The sequence below is a fragment of the Pelecanus crispus genome, chromosome 1 (assembly GCF_030463565.1).
Source record: "Pelecanus crispus isolate bPelCri1 chromosome 1, bPelCri1.pri, whole genome shotgun sequence".
Classification (NCBI taxonomy): domain Eukaryota; kingdom Metazoa; phylum Chordata; class Aves; order Pelecaniformes; family Pelecanidae; genus Pelecanus; species Pelecanus crispus.
The window spans coordinates 91,885,230-91,900,343 of record NC_134643.1 but is presented as its reverse complement, the minus strand read 5'-3'; the positions used below and the strand labels follow the sequence as shown (position 1 = coordinate 91,900,343).

The window sequence follows — 15,114 nt, the reverse complement described above, 5'->3', positions numbered from 1 at the left end:
TCTCACTGGAAATTGCCTCCCTGCTGTTGGAACATGTGTTGGGTGTACCTGTGTGTGCAGCCCTGGCATGTGCAAGCCTTTTGGGCACATGACTCATTTGTCATTTACAGTCCGGGCCAAGACCCCAAACACCATCCCAGACAACTGGGTCCTATTTCCACTTCCTCTGCTTCTGTTGCTAATCTAGGAAAGTTTATTTTCTCAGACCCTCAGTCTAATATGTAAATGCTATCCTGAGCCAAGGACATTGACCCAACTTTCTGAGAGAGACCAAGGGTGTATACTTAAATAGGTAAAACTTGAGTGCATCTCATTTGAGATGGACTTTATTCCAGTTTTGTTACCCATGAAGAGTTGCTCCACACTACAGCCTGGGAAGGAGAGTGCTTATCTGCCTCCTTCCACAGGAGAGGAACTGGAGCCCGTGATCTCCTGGCTGCCTGTGTGGGATAGTGCACCTTTGGCAAGGAGAGTTACTTGAAGCTGGGGAGGAGGAGGAGGAGTGGGATCCATTTTGGATACCACATGGGGATGCCTGTTGAGTGTGCATTGCTCACAGGAGACTGCACCAGGGCTTACGCGAGAATATGGAGGAGTTTGGGCAGTAAGCCAAACCAGGCTGGGTTGTATGAAACACAAACAGAAAATAGCAATTTGCAATGCCTCGTAACTCAATCAAACCTGTAAAGGGCTTCATCAGGCCAGACCTGCCAAATGTCTCATTTCCTTTCCAAAACCACAGAGCCCTAGGAACTCTTCAGAGACATTTACAGGGACCTTTGGTGATGGGAAGGGTTAGGTGTAACATTGTTAATTGTCAAGGCTCACAATGCAAGCTTTTATTTCATAGATATTAAAATTAGAAGGTGGTGGTGTGATCCTCTCATTCGGCCTCTGACATAACGGTTGCTGTACTGAGCCTAATAATGTGTGCGTCAAGTCTGTTACGTATTTTAGAAAAGTCTTCGCTCTCTAAGTCATAGAAACTTCTGCCCCAGCGGTTAATTATGTCTACTGAAACACACCTGTTTGTTTCTGGCTTTGTTTGGTGCTGCATGTTCAGCAGTTGACCTAAGTACCCAGCTGGTACTTCTTTTAAAAAGGGAAGTTTCAGGATGTGGCTGGCTGCATATTATTTCTTTGATTTAATTCTCTGGAAAGAAGACCGTAATTGTCATTACAGGGTTACTGGAAAGCTGAAGTGAGACCTGTGTGGTGCATTGTGATGTTCGGTTCTTTGGTGTGGGAGGTGTGGGTGGCATCCCTGTTGAATGTAAAGAGCAGTGACATATTGGTAATGTGCTGTTGCTGCTTCTGTGCGTTCAGAGCTGAGCTAATACTTGAAGGTTGCCAACATGGCGTGTGCTGAAGTTGAGTCAAATTAGGATAGCCTTACTTACAATGTTTGTTTCGTGTAAGAAATGTTAATTCTAGATGCTTATCTAGAATAGCATCAGTGTAACTGGCTGAATTAGCAACCACAGGCCAAAGTATGACAGAAATGTAAGGCTGTAAAACACATCAGCTGGTAGGGATTAGGAGAGTGCTCTGCCTCCATTAGGTCAGTTATAAACCATTGTGAGCTATTTTTCTATTAAAGAAGAGGTCTCAGTTAATGAATTGTTGTGTGTGGGAATTAATGCTGGATGAGTCCCCCGTGGCTTTCATGATGAGGGTCAAATAAAATATTAATCAAATTAAAACAAACAATCCCCTGCTCTTCCCAAGTACCTTCCGGATGGGTTTCTCTGGTCAGGGAAAATGTGGAGCCCCACAAGAGACAGGCCGGTGTCATTACTCCTTTTACACAGGTAGGGAGATGGAAGCAGTGGAAAGCAGCGACCCTGGGGCCACACAGTCCAGCAGCAGGACTGTACAAGAGGTCCAGGAGTTCTCTTGTCTCGTGCCTTTGCTCTGATACCTAGTTTCAGCTCCCTTCTCAGAGAAATGAAAGTACATCCAGACTGCTCTTGCACTGGCCAGCTGGCAGCTGATCTTTCCAGGTCTGGGATGGCCTTTAGGAGTCCCAAATCTCAAGTCTTCTTATACTTACTCACAAAACTTCTCTGTGCTCCCAGACCAGAGAATATAAACCAGGAGATGTGCATCTCTTCTCCCAGTGCCTCATCCACAGGACACATTTCCTTATCTTGCAGATTGTCCATTCCAGAGGCCAAGTATAGGATCTCAAATGACAGGCTGGGGAAAGACAGTCTCTTTGGTTACACCTGCGCAGTATAGTGCGGTGCAAAGATCTTGAGCTGGATGGAGCCAAGCAAACTAGCTTCAGGAGCAGCATCCCTGAATCACTTCAGTCCAGCTCCCAGGCTCTCAGTCCAGTTCCCAGGCTGACACATTCATGGTGCTTTCCTACTCTAAACTAGGAACTGTGTGGCATTACAGGGTGTTAAATAGCTACAGTGCTTTTGGACATAGCACAAAACTGTAAATTTATTCAGAGGGAGCTCAGAAATCTTCTCGCTGCTGCACAGTGTAGGGATGTACTCTGCATCTCTGGGCACGACTCTTTGGTGAGAAGGAGTCCAGTGTATGGAAAAGAAGGAGACCTAGGCAGGCACTCCAAGCTGAACAGAGTTGGTTCTGTTTGTGTCATGCAAAATCAAAGCTAAATGGATTTTCTCGCACCTATTTGTGTACCTTGGACACTGAACAGCCTAAGCAAGACTTGTCTCATTTTCTGTGTAACATGCTGGTGCATGTTACATGTGCATATGCTCTGGAGACAGTAGGGCTATATAATACCCCTTCAGCAAAGGCCACTGGGGGCTCATTATGCAGAGCTGGCTAATGACAGCACATGGCCAGTTAAGGATAGTGTAACTTACTGCACTGACAACAAGTGCAAGGAACTTACGAAACCAGAAACATTGTCATTAGGAATATTTTAAAGCACTTTCCCATTATTTTTTCCCCTCTCTCTGAAGATCAAATAAACAAGGAACTGGAAATACTAAAATTATTTCAGAGGACGATCAACATACTGATAACCATCCCTCTCTGCTTCTTCCAAAAAACTGGAGGACTGCCTGCCTCTCATTGTGTTGGTATCACTCCTAGAAACTGGAAATCCAATGTGACAGTGGCCAAATCTTTTCCCCTTCTGATAGGGAAGTTTATTGCATTTTTAGTAAAGATCCTTGCATCTGTAAATAATAATTAAGGAAACAGTACTACTTTTGTCATATTTCTATAGCAGACCACAAAAGGATGTCCTATAGTCCACTCACTCTTTCTCCCCTCTCATCTCGTCTGCCTTTCAGGATTCACCGGAATCTTGTTGCATTGCTGGTGTAAGCCCCCCTTCCAGAAGAACTGCTCTTGCTCATCTCCACCTCCCCGGGAACAGCCGAAGGGGGGTGCGGAGTGAAAAAAATTTATGTTTTCATCAAACCGGGCCAAGGAGAATGGGGGTCCCACACCCAAAAGAATGAAGACACGACAGAACAAGGACTCAGTACGTGAGAGGGGGCGTGGGACACCAGAGACAAGCTGGAGCTGTGGGTTGGGACTGAGGCTCACCGCAAAGCTCATGGACATGAGTTTGGCATAGTGGAGTGCCAGGGGTTCAGGGGCTTTGGGAGGCTGGGGACAGGGCAGGAGTGGAGGGAGGTGCAAAGAAGGACTGATTCAGTGATCTCTCTCTTAGATGTCAATGCGGAGTGGACGGAAGAAAGAGACTCCAGGGCCCCGAGAGGAGCTCAGGTCACGGGGTCGAGCTTCCCCCGGGGGCGTCAGCACCTCCAGCAGCGATGGCAAGGCTGAGAAATCCCGACAAGCAACAAAGGTAGCATAAGCTAGTACACCAGCGTGGGCTACCCGAGGACTGCCCACACCGGGTGGGATCTGTTTGGGGATCCAGGGACGCAGACCTGAAGGAATCCACTGAGGAACCCATGCTGGGTTAGCTCTCTGGAATGGGTGGGATCCCTCTTTCCTCAGTATCTTGCACTTCCCATCATCTCCCAAGAACTGGTCTTCCGTCTTGCCAGCCCTTTTTAGTGCTAATTTTTGCCATATTCTGGATCGGCGTTGCACTGCTAAGCTCTTCAACACATGTGCCGTGGTGGCTATGTCCCACCTGCTGCAGTCTGTGAAGGTCTGGCAGGGTGGGAAGTTTCCCCATGATCCTCCCACCTCCCTGTTCTCCTCTCCCTTGCAGAAAGGCCGGGTGGAGGAATCCTGCACCCCCAAGGGTAGCAAGCAGGGCCGAACAGAAGAGATCTCGGAGAGCGAAGGGGAGGACACCAATGCTCCCAAAAAAACCAAAACCGAGGTAAGTTGCCCCTGCTGTGATTGCTGGAATGTCCTGGGTCCGGGGCAAAAGATTCTCCTGTTCCCTACCTGTGCTGCTCACACCTGCCCAGATTGAGGTTCCCGCTGCTTGGGAGCCCTGGCACCTTGGGTTTCACACTGCAGCTCTTCCAACCTCAGTGGCATCTGCCTGGCTACAAAAACACCCCCAGGAGTGACAACTGAGCAGATGGAGGCTCTCCATCTCTTTTGCCTTGTCTGCAGGGGACTGCTGCACCCTGGGGAGCTGGGCACGTACCCTGCCTTTCCTGGCTTAGTGACAAGAGCCTGGTTCCGTGTGCAGCTGCCAGTCAGGTTAGACTCGGCCACTTTTGCTCCCCCAGAGCAGCATGAGACGGAGGTGCTCAAGTCTGGGTAATGGTTGTGCAAAACGTGCTCACGCACACACTCTGCATAGCTGTGGCAGGCTTTTCCAAAATGCCGACAGCACCGGGCTGATCAGTGATGAGATGGTTGGAGGAAGACTCAGCTCTTGCACTTCTCAGTTCCCTGTTAGCCTGTTCAGGGAACTGGCTGTAAAGGCCTACAAACACAGGGATATTTGCTCATGTTATGAGGACATGGTAATTAAACCACTGTGGCTACACCTGTGTAATTTCTCCACGTGGACACTTCATTCAGCTCTACAGTGATTGTTTTTCAGTTTAGCCTCTCTTGTAAGCCCCTGAGGCTCAAAAGTGGCATTTGTTGATTGTCCATGCTAACTGTTGAATCACTGATGCTTCATTGCCTGAGGCGAGAGGTGGTGGGGAGGAGCAGGGATTGGGAAGTGCAGGGGGGACATCTGGAGGTAAGGAGCAGGGCAGCCAGAGGAGGGAAACGCTCAGGGCAGGGGGCCAGAGGGAAGCGGGTCTCCTCACCGAGGGAGAGCCCTGCGGGGACAAGAGCAGCAATCCCGGGCCTGGGGGCTGTGCTGGGCACACTGTGGTGCATGCTGCTCCATGTCAGCTGGTGGTATGCTGAACCGTACCCTGGCCAGCAACCCATCGCCGGTGGTGCTGGTGCTAGGACCTTTTGTATCTGTTCACTCTCAACCTTGTCTGTAAGAACAGTTCCCTGCCCTCCCTTGCTGCCTCTGTAACCAAGGTGCCCATCGTTGCCTCCTCCCTGAGCATGTCGTGCTCATGAAGGACGTGAGGGCACTGAAGTTGCTCCAAGGAGAGGCAGGAGGACTGGTGGTGTTTATACCTTGCCAGACGATGTCTCCTTCCCTCTGGGGGGTCTTCTAGTGCTGGCAGAGAAAGGTCAGAAAGCAAGTACTCTGGGAACTCGAAAAGTATTGTGCATGGTCTGGGAGGCCACGTAACACCTCTCTCCTCCTTCCTACTTCAGGAGTTGCCCTGCCCTCCGTCCCCGTCCGATGTTGACAGCCTTGACGGCCACAGCTTCAACGATGAGATGAGCAGTGACCCACGAGACATTGACCAGGATAACAGGAGCACCTCACCCAGCGTCTACAGCCCTGGCAGCGTGGAGAATGACTCCGACTCCTCCTCCGTGCTGTCCCAGGGGCCATCTCACTCCTACCACCACCCTCCGCTCTTCCCCCAGAGCCCACCAGTAGCTCCCCCTCCCGATAGCCTGGCCCGTCCACCCGAGCCCAGCTTTGGGCTCCCGGGCGAGGTGCACCCCCAGGGACCCCCCGCAGGGAGCTACCACTCCCAGTTGGAGGGCCAGGCCTCCCGCATTTTCCAGGCTCAAGCCCCGCAGACACCCGCCTCCTCCTCCTCCTCCTCCTCCTCCTCCGCTGTTCCTGCCCCTTCCGCTCCCCCTTCCTCCTCCTCTGCCTCTTCCTCCTCTTCCTCCTCCTCCTCTGCCCATGCTCCTCTTTACCCTGCGGCCAACGTGGTCCAGGTTGGGGCCAAAATTGCCGGGGGAGTGGGGGGGCTCCCAGCACCAGGGGGTCGCGAGCAGACCCTCAGCGCCAAGCACAATCCGCCACCCACCACCCCCATCTCGCTGGCGTCCGTGGTCGGGGGGCTCCCCCCTCAAAAGACGCCCCCAGCCAACCCTCCGGCCGCCCCCCCGGCTTCGGCCCCTTCCTTCCCCCACGTCTCCGCCAATCTGCCTCCCCCGCCGGCCCTGCGCCCGCTCAACAACGCGGCGGCCGCCTCCGGCTCCCCGGGGATGGCGGGGCAGGCCCTGAGCGGCCACCTCCCCTCACCCCACGGGATGGGGCAGGAGAAGGCACCCGCCCTGGCCCCCTCCCGCTACCCCTACGCCCCGCCGCCGCTGCCGCCTTCCACCTCCTCGGCCCAGTACCCCCAGCCCTCCCCGGCCCAGCCCCTGCCCAGCTACAGTGCCTCCTACGGCCACTCCTTCCCCCCGCCCAGCGGCCTCTCCGTGTCCAGCCAGCCCCCCAAGTACACCCAGCCCTCCCTGCCCTCCCAGCCCGTCTGGAGCCAGGGGCCGCCCCCCTACAGCCGCCCCCTGGGCAACGCCGGCTCCCACCCCCGCCGCCCCCTTCCCCGGCCAGCCCCCCCATCACCAGCAGCCGCCCCAGCAGCACCACCACGGCCACGGAGGCGGCGGGGGGGTCTCCCCGGCAGCCGCAGCTCCCCCCCAGCCCCCCGGGGGTTACCCCCACGGCCTGGACTCCAGCAGCCATCACCCCTCCCACGCCACCTACGGGCTGCGCCTCTACCCCCCCCCACAGCCAGGCCGCTTACAGCCAGGCCCCCTCGGCTGCCGCCGCGGCCCCCTCTTCCTCCTCCTCGTCCTCCTCCTCGTCCTCCGCCGCCGCCCCTTCCCAGGGAAGCTACGCCGGCATGTGCGCTCACCCCCCGGGGCAGAGTCCTGCCACCTACACCTTCCCCCCGCCGCCGCCGCCCTCCCCTGCCCATGGGGCCGGCCCTCCGGTCACTTCCGCTGCCACCACCCTCTCCACAGTCATCGCCACCATGGCCTCCCCCTCCGCGGCCCCCTACAAGACCGTCTCACCCCCGGTGCCCCCCTCGGCCGTGGCTCCCTACGGGAAGCGGGCGGCCTCCCCCGTCCCCACCTTCCAGCCCCCGGCCCCCTACAAGCCGGGCTCACCCCCCGCTTCCTCGGCTGCCCCGTTCCGGGCAGCCACCCCTCCCGGCTACCGGGTGGCCTCCTCCCCCGTGGCGGGGGGCTACAAAGCCCCCTCGCCCGCCCCCTCTGCCCCCCCGCCCCTACCGGGGAGCATGGCCGCCCCGGCCCCCCCGCCGGCCCCGCTGCCCCTCAGCGCCGCGCAGATCAAGCAGGAGCCGTCGGAGGAGTACGAGCCCCCCGAGAGCCCCGTGCCGCCGGCTCGCAGCCCCTCGCCGCCCCCCAAGGTGGTGGACGTGCCGAGCCACGCCAGCCAGTCAGCCAGGTGAGGGTGTCCCCAGGCTGGGGAGGGAGGTGTGGGGCAGGGAAGGGGCGGTCACCCTGAGCGTGGGGTGCAGCTGCGCCTTTCTGCCTTTTCCATGATGCTCTTCCCTTTCCTGCAGCGCCAGGCCTAGCTTTGCCTGCCCCTGTCCCCGTCCCTGTCCCCATCCCCATCTCCATCCCCGCCCTCCAGCCCCTTCTGCACTGACAGGCTTCGCCTCTCGCCCCCAGATTCAACAAACACCTGGACCGTGGCTTCAACTCCTGCTCCCGCACAGACCTGTACTTTGTGCCCCTCGATGGTTCCAAGCTGGCCAAGAAAAGGGCAGACTTGGTGGAGAAAGTGCGGCGAGAGGCTGAGCAGAAGGCACGGGAAGAGAAGGAGCGGGAACGGGAGCGGGAACGGGAGAAGGAGCGGGAGCGGGAGAAGGAGCGGGAGCTGGAGAGGAGCGTGGTAAGTCTGGGGGTCCTGCTGCCGCAGTGCAGCCGGGGCAGATGCTCGAGGGCCCCCTCAGCCGCTCCCTGCTGAGACCGTGACGCTGGTCTCTCTGCTCTCTTGCAGAAGATGGCTCAGGAGGGCCGGCCAGTTGAGTGCTCATCCCTTGGGCCGGTTCCCCACCGTCCCTCCTTCGAGCAGGGCAGTGCTGTAGCGACTGTTCCCCCATACCTGGGCCCCGACACCCCAGCTCTGCGCACCCTCAGCGAATACGCACGGCCCCATGTCATGTCCCCCAGCAACCGCAACCACCCTTTCTACGTGCCGCTGGGGGCGGTTGACCCGGGCTTGCTGGGGTACAACGTGCCGGCCATCTACAGCAGCGATCCAGCGACACGGGAGCGAGAGCTGAGGGAGCGGGAAGCCCGCGAACGAGACCTGAGGGACCGGGACCTGCGTGAACGTCTCAAGCCTGGCTTTGAAGTCAAGCCAGCCGAGTTGGAGCAGCTCCATGCTGTGCCAGCTGCTGCCATGGATCCGTTCCCACGCCATGGCGGGCTGAGTCTGCAGACGGCCCCTGGCCTTCATCCCGCTTTCCCCTTCCACCCAGGGCTGGGCCACTTGGAGCGGGAGAGGCTAGCGCTGGCAGCCGGCCCGACCCTTCGTCCCGACATGTCCTACGCCGAGCGCTTGGCTGCTGAGCGCCAGCACGCTGAGCGGGTGGCTGCTCTCAGCAATGACCCTCTGGCCCGGCTGCAGATGCTCAATGTGACACCTCATCATCATCAGCATTCCCACATCCACTCCCACCTCCATCTCCACCAGCAGGATGCCATACATGCAGGTAAGGACCCCATGGTGGTGGTGCCCTGCACAAAGCCCTGCTCTCCTCCTACTGCACCCTCCTTGCGTTCACTCTCTTTGGCCCTGGGGAAGCCCAAAAGCTGCCAAGACTAGATTTTGAGGCCCCGGATCCACCTGTTCAGCCAGAAGAGGTCAACATCGCGGTCATTCAGTCTTGCCCTCACTCCCATCCCACCAGAGAAACTGACATCTGTTGCAAGCATCGGGCTGTCTGTCAGTTTGCTGCTTGCGAGCGGAGCTGTTTGCACCATGTCCTTTAGTTCTGGATCTCTGGGGACATGATATGAGTGCTGGGGTCCCCCACTGGCTACTGGGGCGGTGGTGCTGTGGACTGCATCCCTCGCAGAGGGAGTGGGAGCCCTGGTAACAACAGTTTCGACAGTGTCCTTAGGACTAATGAAATGTTGGTTCTCTAGTTTGCTCCTGTGGTTCTTGCTGTAGATGGTGGGATGGGATGGGAGAGAAGATAGGCTAATTGTAAGGAACTGGAGGCTGCTGTCCTTCAGAATTGAGTGGTGGTCCCTTCCATTTCCACATGCTACAGGGAAGCAAAGTAAAAAGAAGTTTAGGGATGAAAATCTCGGGGAAGCAAAGCCCAAACTACAACACAGTAGGAGCAAGTGCTGTACCTGCTCAGGTACTGTGAGCAGTCAGTGGGATCTGGTGGCAGTCACAGACAGACACCCACTCTAAGCAGCTACAACTACTCGGAGATGGCATCAGGTACAAATGCATGTGCATTCCCCCACGCTCTGTAGCTGGGCACCTCCAGCGGGCACTCTGGCAGCAAGTCCAAAACACTGGAAAGAGCAGTTTTCATATAAATAGTACCTTGTACTTCAGCCTTAGATAGTACTTGCAAACTTGCGTGCCTGACACTGAGCATCTGTGCCAGATGAGACCTGGAAATGGAAGCACCAGATATGAGCATGCACATGAACGACAGCCAGGGTGGCAGATAGGCACGGTACTGGGTACAGACGTGATTGCAGAGCAGGTCCTTGCAGAATCGACCTTAAGGAGCAGTACTTCTCCCTGAGGAGGGTAAGGGACAGAGCTATGCCAGGCTGATTCACGTGAAATTCAACACAGGCAAAAAGAGTAACACTTGGAAGGACATGGTACTGCATTGTCTAGTCTTGAAATCGTTCCATCCCTAACACATACTAACCCTCTCCATATCTATTTTGTTGTGCCTTGTGCCTTGTGTTACTTCCTACAAAGCACGGGACAATTATCTTGTGATATCTTTTTCTTCCCAGCCTCAGCCTCTGTTCACCCTCTTATTGACCCACTCGCCTCGGGATCACACCTCACCCGGATACCATACCCAGCTGGAACCATCCCCAACCCTCTCCTGCCTCACCCTCTACATGAGAATGAAGTGCTGCGCCACCAGCTTTTTGGTAAGGATGCTCACAGGGTACTGCTGGTCTTCTCTGAAGAGCATCAGCAGAGCTCCAAGGGTCAGGGTGGTCACAAGGGGTCACAGGACCGAACCGAGGTCTATTAAACAGAGCTCTGGCATGGTGTAGGACAAGCCTACAGTATCCGGGGATGAGCAAGTCCTGCACATGGGCAGGGCTGGAAAAGGAAGTGCAGTAGTCTTGATAGAGCCTATGAGGCCATGGGAGAGGATGGAGCTGTTACGTTAACTCGTTTATTCTCTGTTTCGTCTTTGGCTGCAGCTGCACCCTACAGGGACCTGCCGGGCTCTCTCTCTGCACCCATGTCGGCAGCACATCAGCTCCAGGCCATGCACGCGCAGTCAGCTGAGCTGCAGCGCCTGGCTCTGGAACAGCAGCAGTGGCTTCACGCCCATCACCCTCTGCACGGCGTGCCACTCCCGACGCAGGAGGATTACTACAGGTGTGTGGACCTGCTCTCTACGCAGTGTGGAGCGAGCAGACTGCTCTGTCCTCACAAGTATACCTCCGGGGCCAGCCCCAGCCTGGGGGTGGCAGAGGCGGTGGGGACAGGGAAGCATTACCCCTGAAGTGGGTGACTCGGCCTGAGCCCAAACCTGGGAGCAGGGATGCCTTGCCGCTGGGGCACAGCTGCGGGCTGGCCACCAGGAAGGTCATTCTTGGCAAGTGGCTGTTTGGTGGCTAATCTCATGTAGAGTCTCAGCTCCTCTCCTTGGGGTGGGGTTGGGATAAACTTGCATGTTTCACACATGCTAATACAGTTCCGACTAACTGATACTCCTGCCAAAATACCAAACATTCGCAAGGGTTGGATGCTTTTGCCAAGACGAGGCTTTCACAAGTGCATGGGGAAGCATGTTGGGAAAGAGGGAGGTGCAGTGTTGTACCTTTTCGATAGCATCTCCTACTTCAAGGATTTGCAAAACTTTCTGAGCCAGCAGTGTCCTGGGGGTCTAGACTAACAAAAGGCGGTGGGAGATAGTAAATTGCCTTTTTTTCTCACATGATCACCTTGTTCCTCTTCTTTATCCTAGCCACCTGAAGAAAGAAAGTGACAAACCCCTTTAAATGGACTTCTCCTGTCAAAGTGACATCATCACGTCTTTCTCTCAAGAGGAGCAATCAATCAACCAAATCCTGGGGGAGGGGAAGCTGCGGAGTGACACATCCTGATCCCACCATGCAGTAGAGTGCAAGAGAAGATGGGACAAAAAGTACAGGATGGCATCCTGGGAGCAGAAAGTGGAGGAGAGAAAATGGGGAGGGACTGAAACACCACTAATGGACACAAAATGATCGGTACGTGATTTCAGCAGAGCTCTGAAGAAAACAGCATCAGCATTGCACAGAGCTCAAAAAGACAAAGACTGATGTGAATTCAGGATGGCAGCAGCTCCATCCTTTGTTTTGGGGGAACAGTTGCGTTAAATAAAAAGTGCAGAGCATTACAGGACTTGATGGACATGATGCTGCTGCCTTTTCTGCTTCTGTGAGGAGGTGTAGCCAAGAAGTAACTCAAAACCCAACAGAACCTTTTTTCAAGATGCCTCCTCGCACCCTGCCCCCCTTTAGGTGTAAGATACTGCTTAGCGATACAGAAAACCAACGTGGAACTTTTTCAGATTAGCCAGAGTGGCTTCCCATTCTCCAACATCCCTTCAGATGCAAACAAAGCATTACGGGACCCCTTCAGAAGCAGCTGCTCCTGCCTGCAGAGGGACAGGTCCCAGCCATCAGGGTGCAAAGCACCGCAAGACTGTTTGCAAGATGGTGGCTGTGCTTTCCCACGGCTGACGGGAACGGGCACGGCCACGAGGTGCAAAGCACCGGGAGACTGTTTTCAAGACTGCAATCACCACCACAACCCCTTCGAGCCCCGTGGGGAGAGCTGATGTGGCCGAGCATACTGCATCCTGGGACTGTCTGTAAGATGGCGGCTGCCCCTTTCCCCTCACCCATTCTAATTGATGTACTTTAACTCATGCACATCCTATTAGACGTGGCAGTTTTATGTAGCAACTTGTGACTCCCTTGCCCCCGTGTGCGTGTCTGATTTCACAGTTGTATCTCTCGATTGGTCCCCATATATATATTTACTTAACCATTAAAAGGAAAAGAAAACCAACCAACAACCCAGCTATGGAAAAACACCCAAAGTTCCCCCACGCACTCCCAAGCCCCAACACACATTCTAATAATTTATATATATAAATATATATATGAAGCTCTTAAGAAAAAAACAAACAAAAAAACCCTTCCAGAAACAGGCTCTGTTGTGTTCATTTCTTTTTACCAGGCCCAGGAGGGGACCTGGCTGTGCAGGGCTGTAGCAAGCACCTCGCCTTGGGAGAGGGCAGAAACACGCGCTCCCCAGGCAGGGGGGTGAAAACCGGGGCTGCTAAATAGGGCGGGGGAGCCGGTGAGCGGGGCTCGTACAGCCCGCCGGCGGGGAAAGGGGAGAGCCCCGCGACCTGCGAGGTCCCTCCTGCCGGCCAAGAGGGGAGCACGGCCCGCAAGGCCCCGCCGGCGGGACCGCCCCTGCTGCCAGCCGCTCCCAGCAGCCCCAGCGCCGGCGGCCCGCGCCCTGGGGCCGGCGGCAACGGAGAGCCCGCCCCCCGCGGGGCGGTGCGTGTGGGCAGCGGCACCAATGGGAAGCGCGATATCTGCATACCGCCCGGACGGCGCGGCAGGGCCGGGATTTCGGCGGCTGCCGCCGCTTGCGGGGCGGAGCGGGACGGCGAGTCAGGGCGCGGGGCCGGGGTCTCACGCGGGAGGCGGCCCGAGGCGGGAACGGCCCTCGCCCTCACCTAGGGGTGGGCCGGCCCGGGTGGGGCCTTGCACGGGGGGGAGTGCCTGCAGTGATTTCAGCTCTTTTAGTATTTGTCCAGCAGGTTTCCCGCTGCGCGGGAAGCCTCACCCATCAGTGCAATGGCAGGGGAGGGCGGGGTCGCGCAGACAGGCGGCGGTAGGCGGGGCTGCGGCGCCGTGAGGCGGGTAGAGCCGCGGCCGCCCCGCCGGGCCCCATGGCGGCCTCCGCGCAGGCCGGGGCGGTGTCGCTGAGCGCGGAGCAGGCGAAGGGTGAGTGCGGGAGGGCGGCGGCGGCCGGCTGTGGCACCCGGGCGGGCTGGCAGCCGTGTGCTCCTCTCCCGCAGCGGTGCTGGCGGAGGTGATCAAAGCCTTCGGGGCGCCCGAGAACGCGCAGCGGATGGAGGAGGCTCGGGATAACGCCTGCAACGACATGGGCAAGATGCTGCAGTTCCTGCTGCCCGTGGCCACGCAGATCCAGCAGGACGTGATCAAAGCCTATGGCTTCAGCAACGACGGCGAAGGTGGGTTGTTCCCCGCCGGGCGGGAAGCTCCGGGCACGCCGAGGGGGCGGCGGCGGGCGGGTACCTCCTTCCCACCCCTTTTCTTGCAGGGGTCCTGAAGTTCGCTCGGCTGATCAAGTCCTACGAGTCGCAGGACCCGGAGATCGCCAGCATGTCGGGCAAGCTCAAGGCCATGTTCCTGCCGCCCATGACGCTGCCGCCGCACGGGGCCGGGACCGGCGGAGTGGCAGCCTCCTGAGATCGTGGACCTGTCCTGCCCCGCCGGGTCGCGGTGCTCTGGCCGGCGCTGTCCTCCCGAGGTGGGGGTCCTGTCGGCCCCGGGAATGGAGCACTTCAACAAGGGAGCAGCTGACCTGAAAGCAACGGGATGCTTTGTGCATGCTTATGTGTCTGCTCGTGAATAAAAAGTGTCTTGAAAATGCCCTCGTCTTATGGATGAACGTGAGCTCAAGCGGTGCTCCTCGGGCATAGATGCATCCCCTGGTGCAGAGGCGGTTACAGCGGTGCCCACCTCATTCTTGATGAAACCCGTGCTAGTGTTTTGAGGGGCTCAGTATGTACCAGGTTCTGCAAAAAGGTAATTGCTTATACAAGGCTTGGTGTGCAGCCCTAGGACTTGATATCGAAGTGACTATTTTCTTTTTTAACATTTCAGAGGTGCTAAGCCCTGTCTAAAAAGCAAGCATTTACGAGCGTGCTATTTGAAACATACTAGGCGATGTGTCCTGAAATGTAATCTACCGCTATTGAAAAAGTGCCATAAATGCTGTTGAGACCCCTGTCCCCAGCGGGGCCGGCACAGCTAATTTGCTCTTACCACCACTGCCTGTGGCTGCGTTGTTTTCTGGCTGAATGTGCAATCAAAACACGTCGGCCCTAACGAAAAAGGCAGCAGAGAGCAGCGAGTGGTGTGGTGTGGGAGGGCTGGGCTTGCCCCATTTAGCCACAGCCTGGATTAGAAGGACATAAATGATGTAAAGCGGTATCTTGCGTCTTCTGGGACTTGAAGAGACAAACCTAGTGGAGGAGCCTCACTGCAAGTGTGACATTTTGCGTTCCTGGCTTGATGCAAATGAAGGAGCACCAGATAAGTCTGCTTGGAGCCTCCTGGCCTGCGCGCCTGCCGCTCTTGGGAGCGTTGAGGTCTTTGGGGAGGGCGGTGGGTGGCAGGGCTGGGGGTGAAGAAGCTGGGCCAGGGAGAGCGTGGAGCCGCGAGTCAGGTGCGAGAGCGCTGCGTCCGGTTTTGCCTTCTGTGCCTTTCGGATACGAACCAGGCAGGAATGTAGCCAGCGAGGGCGTGAGCTTAGCGGATAGGAGGCAGGAAGAGCAGTCAGTCCCTTCCGTCTCCATCCACCTCTCCCAGCTTGGCCTTGGCCTTCCCCCACCCCTCTAA

General features: G+C 56.7%; 2 protein-coding genes and 1 non-coding gene across 3 annotated transcripts; all 3 read left to right on the top strand.

Annotated features, from left to right (window-relative positions):
* Positions 1-3,397: 3,397 nt before the first annotated feature.
* On the top strand, positions 3,398-11,460 carry ATN1 (atrophin 1). The gene is given in 11 exon segments (XM_075720143.1): positions 3,398-3,475; positions 3,668-3,805; positions 4,181-4,294; positions 5,665-6,783; positions 6,785-6,976; positions 6,978-7,669; positions 7,897-8,119; positions 8,228-8,945; positions 10,228-10,371; positions 10,654-10,834; positions 11,427-11,460. Coding segments are annotated over 11 exon segments (3,633 nt in total).
* A 1,788-nt stretch (positions 11,461-13,248) lies between these two features.
* Positions 13,249-13,308, top strand: LOC142597200 (U7 small nuclear RNA). The gene has a single exon (XR_012832017.1). It is a non-coding gene; the product is annotated as a U7 small nuclear RNA (small nuclear RNA).
* A 107-nt stretch (positions 13,309-13,415) lies between these two features.
* Positions 13,416-13,959, top strand: C1H12orf57 (chromosome 1 C12orf57 homolog). The gene is made up of 3 exons (XM_075727621.1): positions 13,416-13,470; positions 13,545-13,721; positions 13,811-13,959. Exons 1-3 carry the CDS (start codon positions 13,416-13,418, stop codon positions 13,957-13,959), a joined length of 381 nt encoding a protein of 126 aa, XP_075583736.1.
* The last annotated feature ends 1,155 nt before the right edge of the window (positions 13,960-15,114 follow it).